Source organism: Mytilus edulis, chromosome 12 (genome assembly GCF_963676685.1).
Source record: "Mytilus edulis chromosome 12, xbMytEdul2.2, whole genome shotgun sequence".
NCBI classification, from domain to species: Eukaryota; Metazoa; Mollusca; class Bivalvia; order Mytilida; family Mytilidae; genus Mytilus; species Mytilus edulis.
The window spans coordinates 61,631,444-61,652,814 of record NC_092355.1 but is presented as its reverse complement, the minus strand read 5'-3'; the positions used below and the strand labels follow the sequence as shown (position 1 = coordinate 61,652,814).

Genomic DNA, 21,371 nt, shown 5'->3' with positions numbered 1-21,371 from the left:
TAAACTCACCAATGAATGGCCTGACTAATAATTTGCGTCATTTACATCAATATCACCACGCTCAAATGGCTCGACATACCTTAGTTGCTTAATTGTACGACTTGTCTCCAGAATAGAAATTTACTGTCCAGTCATTAATATATGGTTCTGCCATGAAGCGTGTTTTAATGAAAGTTGATTCATCGTTACATTAACACACATTTTTTTTTCACTTATTCAAATGCATGATCATGTTTTCTTCTTGGACATGTAAAGGTTAAATAAAACTATCTAAGCTACTCTTTCTTATTTAATGGAATTAGCATTGACAATAATTTTCCGGAATTTTTCGGATGTGTTCCAATGTGGTTTAAAATTAGTATTTTCGAAAACCAAGAATAAAAGCACCTCAAAAGTTATTAAACCTTAGCATCTGTACTTATTCAAGCACATAGACACAACCATTGATACAAATATATATTCCTTTTTTTATATAAAACTTGCATATGCATATTAAATTCATTGCATTTCATAACAGGGGAAAATAGGAAAGGGGAATGTTACATGACTTATTGATATATGAGGTGAGAATTTAGAAGTATAATACTGCTATGTGAAGAGTTTTATAAAAATGCTTGTAAAAGTTGATTTGTATGTTCTATCAAAATTTTATATATCAACACTTCTCAACACTTCTGGAAAATAGGAAAGGGGAATGTTACATGACTTATTGAGGTGAGAATTTAGAAGTAATACTGCTATGTGAAGAGTTTTATAAAAATGCTCGTAAAAGTTGATTTGTATGTTCTATCAAAATTTTATATATCAACACTTCTTAAGTGTTGGTTGTTCCACTATTTTTTGTAATAATTTACTATTGGTGATATATGAAAGAAATGTAATGTACTTTGATAGACGGTAAGATTGAAAAAAAATGTTACATACATTTAAAAATCGTCCAATTCACTCAATTTATATGTTCATATGATATTAAAGTTTGATGTCAAATGAAAGCTGATACATTACTCTTTCATCTGATACCAATTTTTTTATGATATCTTTATTCCGGAATTTACAATAATTGTTCCTGTGTTTGAAAATGAAAAATAAAAAATTTAGAAAATCTCACTTTGACGCGATTTTACAAAAAACTGCACCGTGGGAAAACTCTACGACAGAGCTAAAATGAAAGTATAATGTTTACTCTATCTTCATGTGAAATTTCAGCCGTGAGGTATTTCGGTCCATTAAACTCTTTAAATAAGCAACTTTTCACGATTTGTCACTCCACTATATAACGTACGGTCAGTAGACAAAAACAAATAGATTTAACGGAAAAACAAAGTAAGGTATAAGCTATTTATGTCAGTAATCAAAGTTTATAACGACAAGTTAGAAAACTAAGTAACAGGGACCTCTGTATTTAATTCATTTTCATAGGAACTGTATACAATTGTAAATATAAGTTGAGAAAGGTGTTTTAGTCTTACATGTGTTGATTTTTTTCAAGGGCCTTTTTGTTATTATGTTCCTCAATTATGTATATTTTTGGCTGTCCATGTTAAAATTGTGTTTGATTCTTATTTGTTCTGTAGAATCCTGCCCAGTTTTATATATAAATCTTTTCACCTTGGTAATGTTTGTCTTTATTGTTTTTGGCCAATTTAGGACCTTAACGAAACTACCCCTTTGGTGGCATCATATTCGCCGTTCTACAATGTTCTAGAGAAATGCTACTTTACAAATAGAAAAAATGCGAAAATTTTCTTTTCCGTTCTCTAACTTAGTTGACATTTGCCTCAACCAAATGGTTTAGCTGACCTTGACTTCATTTTAATGGTTCATTGGTCCATATTAAGTGTTCATGCGGTTTGGTCTGTTTCTTGTTTTCTATAATATGCTGTAGGTCTACTATGTTTGGTGTAATAAATGATTGTAAGGAGTTCTTGTCTGTCTGGTTTGGTATATCTGACCTTGACCTCTTTTAAAAGATAAGTGATTATGTTAAAATATCTTAAAAACAATCAACAACAATCATTCAAATAAGTAAGTAAGACATTTCTTGTGTTACCTTTCTTTGAACGTCTCCTCTTCAAATCAGCACAAAGGGTTGTGGTCAGTCAATTGTCAAACATAACAACATGTCCAGTATCCATGCACAGAGATTTTGGTTTATATATTATCATGTATTACCTCACTGTGAAGCTAAATAGAGATATCGACCAAATAATATGTATGCATTTTATTTCTACAGAAGAAAGAACAGTGTGAGCAGAACTGTTCAGGTAAGATTTCCGATGGTTTGAAATCACAGGCAGAGTCTTTTTATCAAACCCAAAAAGATTGTTAAGATTCATATCCATGTATCTGTGTTTAAAACATTTGTCAAAAGAACGGTGTGAAGAAAATTGTCCGATGTTAAGGTTCATTGTACATGTACATGCTGTGGTTATAGTCATTATTTGGCAGATACCTGTGTATGTTACAACACTAAAGTGACATTTTTTTTCTCAACATCAGTAAAATAATAATGAAGAAGACTTAAGACAACTGCTATTCAACATTTCAATCCTTGTGTTGGAAGAAATAAGAAGCGTTTTTAAATAAAACATATTCATTATGTGACAACGCCACTTGGTCTGAGTCTTGATAGCTTTGTTCTGTAAAAAACAAAAAGGAAAAAAGAATGAAGATCAGTAGATGCTGACTCGAAAAATGTGAAACGACCTTAAAGATAACGAAATGATATCATTTATATGAAGCTCACATCATTGTTACTTTTCTTTAATAAAATAGCTTGCTTTATATAACTTCTCCACAAATGAGAGATACTAACAAAGTTATATGTATATCCTGCTCAATATTTGTAAAAAAAATATATAATGCATTAAATGGAAACAGGGTGAACAAAAAGGCTTAGCTAGTGTAACAGACCGTATAACTTGTAAATAAAAGTATTTAAAATCAAGTTACTTACATGTATGTACGTGCTAATTGTGTTAATAAATTCAAGGTTTGTTCACAACCTCAACAGTACTTACATTTTTGTGGAGCAGACACAATATATATTTAGTGACTCTTTCATGCATTGGTCATTATTCTGGCAATTATGTTGCTATTCAAAAACATGGAATATTAGCTGAAAATGTACCAATTTGTTTAAAATTTGTTCTTACTGTGAAAATGTTAAATTTTTGATACCGTTTATGTTTTCTTCAGGTTTAAGTGATGATGCTTTGAGCAAGATACCAAGTGATATTGAGTTGTTACGTTTTTCAACAAAATATCCATTAAACCAAATGTTTGAATTAGTTACGTATCTAGAAATGTGTGAGGAATGGGAAGCTATTAAATACAATAATGGAGATAGAATAGAGGTTGCAAAATTTTTGGTGTTAACGAAATGGAAACAGATGAAAGCTGGGAGCAATTTCCAAGCCTTGGCAGAAGCTTTGACAACAATGAATATATCAAAACATTTGTTATGTCAAGTAAGATTATATTGATTATATTGATTCTTTGAAAGAGATCTTTCTATTATATGCTGGTAGATTTATTGTTTTCGTGTTAAAACATAATTATGTAAATTGTACAACATTCTTCAGAATATATCTGAATCAGAAAAAAATAACCAACCAACATAGGTTATGGTCAGATCATATGTTTTCGTACATGTACGTCATATAATTTTTTCTATGTATGCTTTTTCACTGGAAATTGTGATGTCACAACGCAGTCAATATAGCACGAAAACCAAAACGAAACGAGGATAAATAGGGAGCTAATTATATCATATTGTCTTGCAAATGGTTTGTGCTGTTGAAATGATCACATTCGTTGTTGTTTGTTCCACATGTCTAGGTTTCTGTCTCATTGGCAAATACCCCATCTTCCGTTTTATTCACATATCCAATTAATTACTATTATTATTTCCTTTTTTTTCTGTTTTTATTTTTCATGGATTTCCATGGAAAACAGGTTCCAATACTCCATGGAATTCCATGAAGTTTTCCATGATAGATGATGGAAAATCTAGGGATGGGAATAATATTTCCATCTGAAACATTTTCCATGGAATTCCATGGAAATATTTCCATCGTTTCCATTTAAAATGAATTGCCCAAATTAACCTTTTGACAATATACCCTGTTTAACCGTATCTGTAATAATGAAGGTAAAACAAACTAGGTTCCATGCTTTTTTTGGTTTGGTAAGGTCTTTTGAGTCTTGCAATGGTCAGTAATAAGCAATAGACTCAACCATCATTTTAACCTTAATTCAAAGTCATTTGATGTATTATGATAAATACAATAAACAAGCAAAAACTTTCAATATTGGTATATGTTTGCACTGCCTTTATGTCAAGAAATTAAGGTTATAAATGTCACTTATGTCAACACCAGGCTTCAGTAGATCCATCTTGTAGAACAGCATTAACCATTTTATTGGAGTTTCATTTCTTCCTCATGATACCTAAAAATAATTTTATGGTTATAAATAAAGAGATATTCTTTAAATAATGACATTATTAATAATGGTTAACAACTTTATCTTTGTCCTAAATATTTTATTTCATTATTATTGTATATAAATGTCTTCATTGGTATTTTCCATATATATTTAGAACTTAGTGTTGATCTGCAGTTTGCTGTAGAGATACACTTTTTTAGCTCACCTGGCCAAAAGGCCAAGTGAGCTTTTCTCATCACTTGGCGTCCGGCGTCCGTTGTCGTCCGTCTCCATCGTCGTCCTGCGTTAACTTTTACAAAAATCTTCTCCTCTGAAACTACTGGGCCAAATTTAACCAAACTTGGCCACAATCATCATTGGGGTATTTAGTTTAAAAAATCTGTCCGGTGACCCAGCCAACCAACCAAGATGGCCGCCATGGCTAAAAATAGAACATAGGGGTAAAATGCAGTTTTTGGCTTATAACTTAAAAACCAAAGCATTTAGAGCAAATCTGACGGGGTAATATTGTTCATCAGGTCAAGATCTATCTGCCCTGAAATTTTCAGATGAATCAGACATTTCGTTGTTGGGTTGCTGCCCCTGAAATGGTAATTTTAAGGAAATTTTGCTGTTTTTGGTTATTATCTTGAATATTATTATAGATAGAGATAAACTGTAAACAGCAATAATGTTCAGCAAAGTAAAATCTACAAATAAGTCAACATGACCAAAATGGTCAGTTGACAACTTTAGGAGTTATTGCCCTTTATAGTAAATTTTTAACCATTTTTCGTAAATCTTAGTAATCTTTTAGAAAAATCTTCTCCTCTGAAACTACTGGGCCAAATTTAACCAAACTTGTCCATAATCATCATTGGGGTATCTAGTTTAAAAAATGTGTCCGGTGACCCGGCCAACCAACCAAGATGGCCGCCATGGCTAAAAATAGAACATAGGGGTAAAATGCAGTTTTTGGATTATAACTCAAAAACCAAAGCATTAAGAGCAAATCTGACAGGGGGTAAAATTGTTTATCAGGTCAAGATCTATCTGCCCTGAAATTGTCAGATGAATCGGACATTCCGTTGTTGGGTTGCTGCCCCTGAAATGGTAATTTTAAGGAAATTTTGCTGTTTTTGGTTATTATCTTGAATATTATTATAGATAGAGATAAACTGTAAACAGCAATAATGTTCAGCAAAGTACGATCTACAAATAAGTCAACATGACCAAAATGGTCAGTTGACCCCTTTAGGAGTTATTGCCCTTTATAGTCAATTTTTAACCATTTTTCGTAAATCTTAGTAATCTTTTAGAAAAATCTTCTCCTCTGAAACTACTGGGCCAAATTTAACCAAACTTGTCCATAATCATCATTGGGGTATCTTGTTTAAAAAATGTGTCCGGTGACCCGGCCAACCAACCAAGATGGCCGCCATGGCTAAAAATAGAACATAGGGGTAAAATGCAGTTTTTGGATTATAACTCAAAAACCAAAGCCTTTAGAGCAAATCTGACAGGGGGTAAAATTGTTTATCAGGTCAAGATCTATCTGCCCTGAAATTGTCAGATGAATCGGACATTCCGTTGTTGGGTTGCTGCCCCTGAAATGGTAATTTTAAGGAAATTTTGCTGTTTTTGGTTATTATCTTGAATATTATTATAGATAGAGATAAACTGTAAACAGCAATAATGTTCAGCAAAGTAAGATCTACAAATAAGTCAACATGACCAAAATGGTCAGTTGACCCCTTTAGGAGTTATTGCCCTTTATAGTCAATTTTTAACCATTTTTCGTAAATCTTAGTAATCTTTTAGAAAAATCTTCTCCTCTGAAACTACTGGGCCAAATTTAACCAAACTTGTCCATAATCATCATTGGGGTATCTAGTTTAAAAAATGTGTCCGGTGACCCGGCCAACCAACCAAGATGGCCGCCATGGCTAAAAATAGAACATAGGGGTAAAATGCAGTTTTTGGCTTATAACTCAAAAACCAAAGCATCTGTTTCTTTTGTTTAATATTCACATATACCAAGGTGAGCGACACTTGTACGAAACTAAGACAGAAGCTTGTTTATGATCGAAATCTAGTGTCTAGAAGGAAATTTTGTTAATATTTTGTACCTGTGTATCTGTATTTTACTTATAAATGGACTTATTTTTTCTTCCAGTTAACATTACATCCAGTCTGCAGTTAAAGTTTTTAAAACATTTATTAGATTCATAAACTATCCAGGATTTTTTACCAAACTTTGACAGAAGCTTCCTACAATCCAAACATGGTATCAGGCGGAATATTTTTATTGATTTTTTCCCTCATTTTTGTTGATCCTGCAATGTACAGCAAAAGTATGCGAGACACTGGGTTCCGCGGAACCCTTACAAATTTTTGATAATGTAATTGGTTTGACATCACTGTCTATATAACCATGATTACGTTATTATCGGTAATTCATAAATTTTCCTTTTGATTTTACTGCCTAATATTTTCGAGTATCAACGTACTGGCTGTATCACTGAAAATATAAGGCAATACATTGTGTGACGTCATAATTACAGATAAACAGAAAAATAGGTAGTTTCGTTTTTGATACTGACTATATCATGTGGAATATCTTAACTCGCCCTAACGGACTCGTCTAGATATTCCACATGATATAGTCAGTATCAAAAACGAAACAATCTATTATTCTATATATATCAGGAGTGATATATAGAGTTAAGTCATAATCGACCAAAAATAGACGAAACGCGCTCCTGGCGTATTTAATTATAATCCTGTTACGTTTGACATGCTTGAATGTGTGTCGTTATAATGAAAATCAGATCATTATTGTATCAGCATAAGATCTATGCAAAATCCTACAAAAAAACATTATAACCATGCTTGTTTCCAAGAAAAGGATGTAATTTTTCCAGTATTTATCACTTGTAGTTCCACATTTGTTTCCATTTCTTTTACATTTGTATGTGTCAGACATATTGTAGGTTAAGATAAAACCTTTGTAAAAAAATCCTAAAATAAAGCATAATAATCATGTCTATTTCCAAAGAAAATGATGTACGGTTGTCACATTCATTGTCGATGCCTATCACATCTCCTTATTTTTAATTTAATTTCTATGTCATGAAAAGTAGTTCAGATATTACTGATATTGGTACTGAAACTTCTATATAACTGTTTATGCATTCAATATTTGCTTTTATGTATGAGCTTTCAATCAAGCGTATATGCAGCTTTGAACACATACACTTTAACAGTACAAACAGACTGTAGATTTAGGGCAAGTAGTAAGAGTGAATTGCAGCTTATTGGCTAGGCACTATACATAATTGTCAAATATTAAATCTGTTTTAGTATCCCTTAATCTTTGCTGCGTCCATGAAATGGGAGAACTTTTACTTGTCACCCATGTTAAGGCTACCCAAAATTAAAGTGGATGTGACATACGTATGGATGTGTTTAGTTTTTAGCTCACCTGGCCCAAAGGGTATCTTATCCTTAACTTTGCTTGCAGTACATCTAGTATATTATACCTTTAACATTATCCAACTGTTAAATTTTGGGCAGAAGTATTATAAGCAGGATACAGAAATACATGTTATCATGCATATTGTTGTCATTTCTTAATGTACAATTATATTTTATAGGTAAGAAGAGTCCGAGCAGCAGAAACAGGTATGTAACGGAAATGTAAAAGCAATGTAAATTCAGCTGTTCATAGGAATTTCCTTAATTCATGTTATTCATATTAATTTGTTTTACCATTAAAATGTATTTGGAAATTATGGTATACACATAGATATGTAAACAAAACAATTTTTTAAACAAGACAAGGCAAAGATAGAAAATGTTTACATTTATTTATTATATCCTTATGTGATTAATTGCCTATCTTTTTTTTACAATTTTTGCTTTTGCCTTTAACAATAAATATTGACATTTTTAAACTGATTAGGGACTACATCAAAATTTCAATGTAGGATAAAAAAAATCATTCACATAGTTTTTTCACTGACCCCCACACCTCCCTTCTTAACTTAAGGGGGTTCGCGGGTCTAAATCATTTATATAGGATTTCTCTATATTTTTCTATAAATGAACTTTATCTTATAGTTAATAGAAAAATAAAATAAAAAAGTGGGGTCACCGTTCATTTGCGCTCACAATCTGCCTTCGAAAGAAGCATACATTTTTTGTAAAGGTGTTTTTTTTCTGTTGAAGTAAGAGGAGAAATAAAGGTAATATCGAAATAAAAAAAAGAAATTTATTACAGAAATCACTAAAATTTTACAATAATTTAGTTTAAGTACAGCTTATATGGAAATTATATTAAAAAAGATAGGTCACCGATGAGTTGAAAAAGATATTTCAATTTTAGAGCCAAAAAATGGCATTTTTCCACCAAAGGGAGATAATTTGGACATTTTTCACTTTTACAGTTCATGAGTGATGTCGTTTTATAAATATATAAAAGGCGTATTTTTTGTTTCCGTTTTGTAGCTTGAGTTTGTTTGCATCAACCAAATGTTATAAAATTTATACACAATGCGTAGTACCAGATAAAGTTAGAAGTTGTATTGGATGGTGTCATTTTTCCACGTTTAGAACTCATGCCTCCAAACAATCATAAAAATTGCTGAATTTTTTTTCCGTTTTCTTACTTTAGTTTGTCTTCACCAAATGTTTTGTAACTTGAACACACCACTTATTACCACAAAACACTGATCGAATTCAAAATTGGGTTGCGTCACTTTTTACTGTTCAGGAGATATGCTCCTTTTTAGAAAATTGTAGAGAATTATAACCACTAAAACAGATCGACTTTAAAGTGGGTAGCGTCTCTTTTACCATTCCTGAGTTATGCCCCTTTTATAATTGAAATATTGGTTAATCTGTTGGTTAAGGTCTCTAACTTTATTTTGACTCGAGCAAATTACAAAACTGTGTCACATTTATTTTGAATTATTTTCATATACTGACATTTCAGACATTCCTTCGGAATACATGGATTATATCCCAACCGATGAAATTTTGGATGCATTAGCATCACAAATTGGTCAGATATTTTTTCAACTTGGTGCTGAATTGGGGTTGTCAATTGCAAACCTAGAAAATATACAGAGCAATAATTCCCAAGACTTAGTAGCTCAGAATAAGGAAGTCCTGTTTAAATGGAGAGAAGACAGAACAGTGAAACCTACAAAACGGGTACTGGTACAGGCTTTAGTAAATGTTGGGAGAGGATCACTTTGTTTACAGGAAGTTTTGAAAACTGTAGATCTCAAGACCCTTAGAAACTCGGATGAAGTGAGAGAAAAAGGTGCAATTATGAAAAAAAGGAAGAACAAGTCAGAACAGAAACCACATAGTAAGGATTATTTTTCAAAGATTATTCTTTCATATGTTACATGTATATAGTCTTTCATTTTAAGTTTTGTGTAGCGGTTAGAAAGATTTTGTTCATTTATCCTGAACGGGGTATATTTTTGCTGAATATTACAGATATACCTTTGTTTCCTGTGATTTTACTTTTAGTCTATATAATTGTGTTAAAATGAATTTCAATTGTGCCCAATACTTAGAATAGTTCGTTAAAAACTTAAATTTTCAAAGGTGAATTTTAACAATCTTGTATAAAGTATAAAATATACAGAGCCATCACTTACCAAACAAGATACAAATTAGAATATATATAACATGGCCTTGTTTTCCCCATTAGGCAAATGCTCTTAACAAATTTCAAGCAGGATACAAAAATTTTTTTCTAGTGTGCTGACCCTTATTTAGTACCTAAATGGCCACCCTACTGTTACCATTATTAATTTCACCCGTATTTTTTTATCTAGTGAAAGTGAGCAGTCTTCTGTGAGATTATATAGAAAATTAACCATTAAACTTTAGTAATTTTCTTTATGTTTGCAAGTTTTTGTTTTTTTGCTGGACCATATTTATTTCTATTTGATGACTTATAAAATTGATGATTTGATAACTTAAATTAACTTCAATTTGAATAAGACAGCTTTGTTTGCACTCTTGGTGTAGGTCGTATTTTTGCAACATTTGTATTAAAAGAGTTCTCTGCATTGTGTTGTTAAAACTTGATGTAAATGTGACAAAACTGTTTAATTCTACACCAGTCTAAAAGGGCAATTCCCTGAAAAACCAGCCATATAACACTAAGTCAGAATAACAGCTGCCCATGTTTATGAAAAATTAGGGTTAAAATTGGGATTGTTATCCAAATTTAGGTTCAAGAAGGGTTTACATTTTATGTATTTTATTGTCTAACCTGCAACACAAGTCACAAATTTTTTTCGAGGAGTGTAAGACATAGGGTTACTATCCGGCATTGGTGGTGTGAACTATTTGTATAAATAAATATAGTTAGGAGGGTAGAAGACTAAGCATACAGATGCCTTAGGGGTGCAATCAACAGTTTTTTACGTGACGTCATTCTGTAACAGGGCATGTAATAGTGGACCCATCATGCAGAAGTCAGATATTCATAGTTATATAGATAGATATCATTGGCTATACATCAATGGAAAGATAATTCTATGAACTTTCTGAATAAATAAAAAAAAATACAACATCTCTTGTTTAAACAGGCAAATTGGTACAAGTTATCAGCTGGAAATTAGGCATTTTCCCCCTAAAAAACCTTAAAAACAGACCACCTTTGGACACACGGATCAGTAACCTGTGCATATATTTGAGATTTCTTATAATATGCATTTCGAAGAGCTTATCCGGCTGATTTAAGAAAATGTAGTTTCAGCCTACGTTCGCCTGCTCCGAAAGGAGCTATCTTACCTGACAAATCAAAGTGCTTTTTGCAACAGGTGAAAATCAGCTGTTTATGGAGTTGCCTCCCATATAGTAGGAAGTCACAAAAACATTTTTTTTTTAAATCTTGACAAAAGTGGCATTTTAATTGAACTTCAATATATGTTTTTCACATTGAACATAAAAAACAATCAACTTTTTCATTTAGTGGTATATAAATAGCAGGGAATTCCATCAGTATGTAAATCTCACTGGGGAAATACCCCTAGTTTTTAGTACGAAACTGTTTATAGCACCCTTAAGCAATTAGCATGTCTTATATTAACCAATTTGTGCACCTAGTTGCAAAACCAGTATCATTTCGACCATTTTGGTGTCTTGATCTTTAATTTCTATGCAGATTTGGCCGAGTTATTAACATTTTAGTATACACTGCGTGAAACCTTGAATGACAATAAAAAAAATAAAATATCAGAATATTCAATTTGTATAGACATGTTTATTGCAACTCATTTTTCTGTTGAACTAAATAAAGAACACAATCAACAGAGACTTTCTCTTCTAGAAAAGTTCAAACATAATGTATTATTTGCCATATAATTGTATTGTATGGTTAAAATGGTGTACACACTAACCAGAATTCTTTACATAAGAAAACTCAAAACAGCATAAAATTCAATGTCTAGCAATTAACAACTAAATATAGAATGTTAACCTGCTAAGGAAATTCTAATATGACATATTGAACCATGAATATCTAACTTTTTTCATTTCATATCATCACAAAATAAAAAAAAATGTATGTTTCTATAGCACATAGTTCATTTGTGGTCAAGGGGGAGATAATCAAAGCATTAATTACAAATTTACAAATTCAAACACCAAAAAATGCAGAAATTCAAATAACAAATTTAACAATAGTGCAGTTGCACTTGACAATTTTATTAAACATATTTTTCTGCGTATAAAATAAAATATTTTGCTATTGTCTATTCACATCTTTAAAACAATCATGACGTCATAGCAACATTTGTGACGTCATCAATACCAGATCAGATCATTTCTTGTACTACAGTAAAAATTCAGTGTTCAAAATGTCTAGCTATGATAGGAGAAAAAACAGAATACAAAGAAGAAGAAAAAGTAAATTTATCAAAGGGTACACACCTTGGAATGACAAGTTGGAATATATTACATCAGATACTGAGGCAGAACATCAATATGTTAACAACAGGATCTGTAGGCCTGAAATGAAGATATATAAAACTGCAGTGTCACAGCATACTAAGGAAGATAATACATTGCCAACAAAACTTCGACCTCGTCATTGCTTCATGGAGGAAGAGGAAACTGAAGCGCAAGAGGACACCACAGAAAATATCATTGTTAATTTTTGTAAGTTGAAGGATTTTATAAAAAAAAGTGCCTAAAACATCGATGCAGGAACAAATCTAGCATGAATATTAACATTTCAAACCGCATGGGTATATGCATTTCTTTACGCGCAAATTGTGCGAAATGCCAATTTGATACGAATTCATGTAAGGTATATACCGAATGTGAAAAAAAGAGCAGAGGACCAGCTGCAGGCTACCTCCATGAAGCAATGACACTAGCAGTATTAAAAACAAAAATGGAAGGATCAGACTTACAAATGACCCTTGCATGCCTAAACATCAGAGTGCCAAGTCTACAGCTGATCTCAAATAATATCAATAAACAGTGTGATAAGATAATACAGCTAAATGAGGAGGCCATGATAGAAAAGCAGAGATTTGTCAAAGAATTTAATACCTGTATTGGTAAAGACAATGAGGTAGATGTGGAGACAGATACAGCTTATAACAATAGAAACCAAGTTGGGTATGAAGCTGGTACTCAGTCTTCCTGCCCACTTATTGAACAAAACACTGGACTAAATTTACCTATTTCTATGTCAACAGCTAACAAACTATGCAGTAGGAAAAAAATTGGTAATCACAGTGACAATCAAAGCTGTAAGAAAAATTACAATAGTGATGATACCATTGCTTCCAGTGAAGGAAAACTTGCAGAAAAAAATTTGCAAAAAGTTAATGATCAAAATATTTTAAAAGTTAATCTGTGACCAGTGATGCAAGCGCTCAATTGAGTAAAGTTGTGAGAGAATTTGGTAAAAAGTCTGGCAACTTCATTCGGTACTATCAATGTTTTTACATAGGATGCGCACTGTTCAAAAATATATAAAAAATTTAAATTTTTCTAAATTACCACCTGGTTATGACAAAGACTTTTTTCGGCAAAGATTAGCTACTTGTATTCGATCTAGGGTAAGGCTCGAGTTAGTGCGCATTCACAAAATTAGTACAGAGCATACTTTTGGAACTTTAGCACAGTCAGCAATCAAAAATATTGTTTCTTGTTTTAGTGGAAATCATGCAAATTGCAAAGAGAAATCTGAAGCCTGCTGTGCACATTTAGACACTTTATATACTAAATATTTGCCGTATGGAGTTTATTTGAATCTTAACGTGATAGACAAAAAAAAGATAGAATCTGCATTAAATCAGTCTCTTTCTTTAGATGTTTTAAATAAAATTTCTAGTCTTCACACAACAAACCAATGTGAGAGCTTGCATCACCGTGTCTTTACATATGCTCCAAAATCAGTACTGCATAAGAGAAATTTTAATGGTTTATGTCACTCTGCATGTCACTCGTCTACATTTGGAACTGGAAAATCTTCTATCTTATTTGCTAAATCTTTAGGACTTAACTTTTCAAAATTTGCTCCGTTCTTTAAATTTATGATACGAAAAGACATTATCGCACTTTATCATTCTCAGAGAAAAAAACCAGCAAAATACAAAATTCAAAAATTCTTGGCTAAGTGTAAAAAACAAAACAGAAGAGTTAGACAAGGGTCTATGTATAGTGGCGGCAGTACTGATGTAAATGAAATCCATAACTATGGAATCAATGAAAACAATTAAAATGTGAAACCAACTGAACTGTTTTATTCTTTTCTTACCTCAAAATATACAGTTTTTAAAACCATTATGTCCCTGACATGCACCTAAAGGTTTACACTGGTTTCTTTCAATATTTATATCAACCGGTTCTAATGATAAATGATCAATATTATAACATTTTTTTTATGGCATAAATGTGAAACATGGTGAGTGATATTAGAAAATGTACAATTATTTGCCAAAAAGTATTGAAGGCGGTGTACAGTGAAATTTTGATGTTTGCCTCTAAAAGATGGCCTTATAATGCCATATCCATCTGCATTGGTTGCACCATACCAAATCTGACAGCCATTATATATATTAAATCTAAAAAGTTTTGACTTTAAATATTGCTGTTCTTCATCTGAAAACTCAGTTTCATACACTTTGGACATGTCATGAAAAAAATGGGAATAAAACTATATGTGACTATAAATCTGAAAAACATAGCAAATTTGCCTATCAAATTTAACTCAAAAAAAATTGGATGCTTCACAACTGTTTGTGCATAAAATAAACAAAGACTAACCTGCAATTGAGCATAATGGTTACAAAAATGACAATTGATATGTACATGCTGAAAATAGCCTGCACCTGAGCTGTCTTGATAAATTTTAAACATGAAAATTAGAATATTTGGGCATATTTCTAATGCCTTAAGGGTGCAATCAACAGTTTTTTACGTGACGTCATTCTGTAACAGGGCATGTAATAGTGGACCCATCATGCAGAAGTCAGAATTCATAGTTATATAGATATCTATACATCAATGGAAAGATAATTCTATGAACTTTCTGAATAAATAAAAAAAAATCCAACATCTCTTGTTTAAACATGCAAATTGGTACAAGTTATCAGCTGGAAATTAGGCATTTTCCCCCTAAAAAACCTTAAAAACAGACCACATTTGGACACACGGATCAGTAACCTGTGCATATATTTGAGATTTCTTATAATATGCATTTCGAAGAGCTTATCCGGCTGATTTAAGAAAATGTAGTTTCAGCCTACGTTCGCCTGCTCCGAAAGGAGCTATCTTACCTGACAAATCAAAGTGCTTTTTGCAACAGGTGAAAATCAGCTGTTTATGGAGTTGCCTCCCATATAGTAGGAAGTCACCAAAACATTTTTTTTTTAAATCTTGACAAAAGTGGCATTTTAATTGAACTTCAATATATGTTTTTCACATTGAACATAAAAAAAACAATCAACTTTTTCATTTAGTGGTATATAAATAGCAGGGAATTCCATCAGTATGTAAATCTCACTGGGGAAATACCCCTAGTTTTTAGTACGAAACTGTTTATAGCACCCTAGGTTACGAAGTTTATGTCTTTCATAAGTCAATTGTCATTGTTCTCATTTTCATGGTTCAGCGACAGCTAACAAAAAATGTTAATGAGTGATAGGATAACTGTATTTGGTCTATGTGTTTTGCAATGTCAACATGTCAGCTAGACATGTTTCACATAACCTCAACCTCATTTAATGGATCAATGATCAAGGTTAAAACTACATGATTAGGTCTGTTTCTTAGATACTATAAAATGACGGTCAACTATATTTGGTGAATAGAATACTTGTAAGGTGAACAAATTTGTCTGACAAGGTTCACCTGACTTTGACTTCAAATGCATGATTGATTGGTCAAATACTAAGTTTTCTGGTTAGATAAGTCTCTCAGATACTGTAAGCAATAGAGTCAACTATAATTGTTACACGGAATAAGTGTACATATCTCTCTGGCAAGTTCATCTAAGCATGCTGAGCTTGACCTCATTTTCATGGTTTATTGGCCAATGTTATGTTATCATGGTTTGGTCTCTTTCTGTGGTACTTTAACCAATAGGTCGTGTATTGAATGTTTATAAGGTGTACATGTCTGTCTCGCAGGGTAATCTGCCCTTTAGTTCTTTGAAACAAATTAATGATAATGCTAAGTTTATTTGATACTTGTAGAAAAACCTTTATTATTCACCTTTATCCTTTTCGCCTTTCAAAAATGAAATCAATCATGGTCATTAAAGATGGCTAGACATTTCAGTGTGTGCACTATTTTTCACTTTAGCATGGAGTTTTGGCTTTTATTTTTTTATTTTAGCTCCAGATCATATTTCTTGCATATAGAATTTTCTTCTTTGTGGACGGACTTTTTTTTATGCATGATAACACAATTAATTTGTATTCATTTCCTATAAACAATATGTAAATGCAAAATTAAATTAAAAAAAACTTCTTTTTTCAATAATATATTTTCAATGTGTGTTGTTCCATTTTAAAGAAAATTATAGAAAACTTCCTCAGCTCTAACTCAAAATGCGGCCATTTTTCTGATGAAGGTGAATTCAGTTTGACAGCTTCAGATATACTAAAGTATTACCTTTTGCAACTGGAGCAAATTCCTTCTGTACTTTAAAAAAATAAATTACAGTGCAATTGTATACTTGGTATTTGAGGCATATAACATGAACAAATAAATTGGGAAGGTTCATGGAAAATATTTGCAAGTATTACACTGTCAACACTAGAGGCTTCATTTTGTTAAATGAAGGACGAAAATTGTTTCAAATAGTATGAATTTTCGTTTTTTGCAGTTCCTGCTGAAATAGAATTGATGGCTGACAAAAGATCTGTTCCTTTGTATCTCAAATTACTAGAGTCGGGGTATGAGAATAAAAGAGACATACGCTTAGTCATAGTTGGGCAGAAAGGGGCTGGAAAGACCTCATTAATTAAAAGATTACTGAACGAAGGGAAAACACGTGCTGGACTGACCTCGTTTTTAAAAAGATTTATTGGTAGAAATAATGCAGAAGTAAATAGCACAAATGGAATAGAAATTCACACTATAAAATGCAATCCCAATTCCTGTGATGGCATATGGAATAAATTAGACGGTATGATATTTGAATGTTAACCTAACAATTTCTTTACTATAGATATATTAATATCCAATAATCCAAAAAATATTTGTGTTTGAGATCAGAGCTGTGTTGCCAAATTATATCAGGCTCTACTTACTCTATTTCTCACAAAATAATAATACGACTCCTTAAAGGCGTTATTGCCCTTGGATGGCGTATTTTTATCTTATCAATTTTAGTTTGTCTACATATTGTGTTGTATTGTTACAAATTGAGTTGACATGGTCGTAACAATTAGAAGGGTGTGACTTGGAACACCCAATTGAATGTATTTTTGCGTTTGCGCTATGAGTAGATATAATGTGATTATATTGACTTATTCATATTAATAGAATGTGTCTTTTATACTTATTTCTTGTTTATTCCGTAACACATTGTAAGGAAGAACATAATAATTTTATTATCCTAATAATAGGCAACTATGAAGAGAATGCACTTTATACAAGATTGTTAAAACCATACGAAGAAAAACTAGTCAGTGGTGACAAAGCAAAAATTGAAGCAGCAGGTAACAAGACCATTTCGGAACCAACTACAACAACAACAGTTTTTAAGCAGTCTGAAAAGCTTAAACCTTCAGTAGACACTGAAGATAAACAAAAAACATTAGAAGACTCTCAGGTTAAACAATCAGAAGTATCGCATAAAACTGGTAAAGAAAACACTCTAATAACAAATTTGAACAGACGTGTTGATGAATCAAATGAATCAGAGACAATAACTCAACAACCTGAAAAAATAAAATCTCCAGAAGACACTGAAGATGATCCGCCTGCAGACACTGAATATCATGCCAAACTTCCTGTTGCCATTGAATTTCACGCTACAAATGTAGGAGCCAATGTATCTCAATTACAAACTGAACCCCCTGAAGGGATTGTATCTCAATGTAAACCTCAAGTAACCGATAGTTATCATTATCAGCAGCAAAACCTATCATTAGAAAAAGAAAAAGCATATAAGGATATCAAAACCATGATGGAAAAATCTAATTTTGATTTACATGACAAAGATGAGTATGCCACATTCTTACTTTGGGATTTTGCTGGAGATGAAGAGTTCTACCATACCCATCAAACCTTTCTGTCTCCAGATGCAATTTATCTTGTGGTCACAAAACTCGATGAGGCTGAAAACAAAAATGCACAAGGTTAGTATGTATATGATATTTGATATTCTACAGGTTAATTATGTTTTAGTCTTTTTTAGTCTATCACTTTTGAAGACGTAGCGATGTACAAAGCTTTATATTTCGGAAGATAGGAGACCTGAATACTTCATAACATGTTTAAAAAAAAAGCTTTATCCACCTGTATAATCTGTTCATTTTCCTTTACCTTATTTTCATAGTTCAGTGACTGTCTAAAATCGTATCATTTTTATGCCCCACCTACGATAGTAGAGGGGCATTATGTTTTCTGGTCTGTGCCTCCGTTCGTTCGTCTGTTTGTACACATGTTCCCCATGATATGATCTTTCTAATTTTAATGCCAAATTATAGTTTTGACCCCAATTTCATGGTCAACTGAACATAGAAAATTAAAGTGCGAAGTTCAGGTTAAAGTTTTTGGTCAAGGTAGTTTTTGATGAAGTTAAAGTCACAACCACTTGAAACTTAGTACACATGTTCCCTATGATATGATCTTTCTAATTTTAATACAAAATTAAAGTTTTGACCCCAAATTCACGGTCCACTGAACATGGAAAATTATAGTGCGAGTGGGGCATCCGTGTACTATGGACACATTCTTGTTTATTATACCCCACCTACATGTCCGAAAGTTGGGGATATTCTATTTTCCACTCTGTGCTTCTCTCTGTCCGTTTGTACATCTGTTTTCATATCAGATTAAAATTTTCGGATCAGGTAATTTTCCATGAAGAAGCTGTTACATCAACTTGAAACTTATACTGACGGACTTTAGAAATGCAACACACATTTTGGTAATTGTTTGAACCAAATCATAATTGATACTCATAAAACTACCATTTATGCTTTCCATACTTTCTTGTGATTAGAAAAATTCAATACCTGACTTACCTGAGGTTATTGAACATACCGGATTATTGAAGTCGCACGTATTTTTAAAGCATATTTGAAACCCATAAATGGTTCTTTTAAGGGCTTTTTCGTGAAACAATATTTTGAACCCATACCCACACTTGAATCATTACAAGCATGTTGCATCTCCATATTGCCGAGACTGAGCAATGAAAATCTAAATGAGACCATAAGAATTTTGTAGGAAGAAATAGGTGAACGTGCTGTTTACAGACAATGTCATGTCAGAAACTCGTCATTCTGTCTTTACAACAACGGTACAGGTAGACGGGATTTGTTAATGACCATCAATGACCAGATCAATATAATGAATATGTAGCGACAACGCCATATCAATAAAATTTGATTATGCAACGTCATTTGCGAGAAATGTTTTCAGCCGCAACGTCAACTTCTAATCTGCTCGACTAATGTATGGCAGAAAGATTCATACCAAAAATGTTCACCATATACTGAAATGTCAACGAATCGACCGCAGAAAAACTTTTTAAGCCCTAAATTGTAAACCGTTTAATTGCCAAAACACACTGTATTGCTTGGGGCAGAGTCTAAATCGTAAGTACAAAACAGAACTATAAATATGTACAACAGAATTGGTTGACCTTTCTGACATCCATTTTGGCTTTGGTTACATACAGCCATTGCCTTTGACGGTGACACATCCATTGATAAGGAGGAAACCAGGGTTTCAGTGCATGCCACATGATTTGAACATTAAAAATAACGTCATCAATTTAACTTTCGAACTGCAAACTTGTTTTAGACAATAAAGTAATGAATACAATTTATGATTATACATTTATTTTACAAAAATTGCAGATTTGAAAATTGGATAAAAAAATTACATTTGTATCTAGCGTTACATTTTTAAAGTCCCTCAGTATATAATACCCTTGCTCTGAATGAACCCCCCTGCTGTCCCATGAAATTTCTGCCCCATTTTTTTTACCAGGAACTAGAAGTTAGAGCCTCCTGCAATTTGTTGTCAGGCTTAAAGTAAATATGCTATATATGGCGATTTGTTTTCAGTTTCATCACTTATCACTTAGATACTTATGTAATCTAACACATAATGGGCTTTAATGAATATTTTAGTGCGTCCAGAAATTTTTTTCATGTGAAGATACTGAACTTTTTGCGTCAGATGTATCGCTCATCAACTGTTTGTTTACACAATGCTTATATATCCTTAAACATAATGTCCATGTATGAAAATTTTCTTAAATACGTCAGGATTCATTGAACATGTTATACTGTTTGATGCGTTTTCACATTCATCTCTCATCAACGTCCTGTTTACTGTAATACTGATACACTCTCATGATTAACAAGTCAGAGCACCCTTCAATTTTGTATTAACATTTATGTTATCATGCTATGCCGTGTGATTGAGTTTCACATCCATTGCTATTAAACTCCCTGTTAACTAAATGTTTTAAGTGTGGTCATCCTAGTGAGCAATAAAGGCAACAGTAGTATACCGCTGTTCAAAAGTCATAAATCGATTGAGAGAAAACAAATCCGGTTTACAAACTAAAATCGAGGGAAACACATCATTTATAAGAGGAATACATCACAGTACCACTTGTTACACTTGTTAATTATTACACGATTTTTTATGCCAAGTTATGTTTTTGGCCCAATTTCATATTTCACTGAACATATTTAGAAAGCTGATAATTGAAAATTAGACCAATATCAATTTACGAAGTAAAAATGTTCTTTATGAAGAATACTGTTTAACTCATTTGATAAAATACACCTTTGACATCAATTTTACGTTCCACTGAACAGGAACATATGCGAGCAGGTCATGGTGTCCTATGGGCACACATTCTTGTTATCAGGTGAACTGATAATGAGTACAATATAATAAGATAAAATGTCTACCAGACAAGGTTTCAGACATTTTCCTCCTTTTCTGAATAGTTATCTTGGTAAAGTATATACCTCTGGTACCTCAGGTACTTTAAGTAACAGATCAATTATGTGAATAGCATGACTGTAAGGTGTGTATGTTCATCTGGCAGGGTTGATCAGAACTTGGTCTCGTGTTCATGGTTCATTGGTAAATGTAAACATGCAGTTTATGTTTAGGTTGATATCTCAGATACTGAAAGCAATAGGTCAATTATATTTGGTAAATGAAATGATTTTAAACTGAGTATATTG

The 21,371-nt window shown here is 32.3% G+C and overlaps 1 protein-coding gene across 1 annotated transcript in view; it reads left to right on the top strand.

Moving 5' to 3' along the window:
* Positions 1-21,371, top strand: part of LOC139498896 (uncharacterized) — a 253,701-nt gene that overhangs the window by 219,196 nt on the left and 13,134 nt on the right. Inside the window, exons 15-20 of the mRNA XM_071287485.1 lie at positions 2,234-2,264; positions 3,199-3,470; positions 8,085-8,112; positions 9,425-9,805; positions 16,808-17,110; positions 17,553-18,287. Of these exons, the coding sequence (XP_071143586.1) occupies positions 2,234-2,264; positions 3,199-3,470; positions 8,085-8,112; positions 9,425-9,805; positions 16,808-17,110; positions 17,553-18,287 (1,750 nt within the window). The remainder of the gene's footprint in view (positions 1-2,233; positions 2,265-3,198; positions 3,471-8,084; positions 8,113-9,424; positions 9,806-16,807; positions 17,111-17,552; positions 18,288-21,371) is intronic.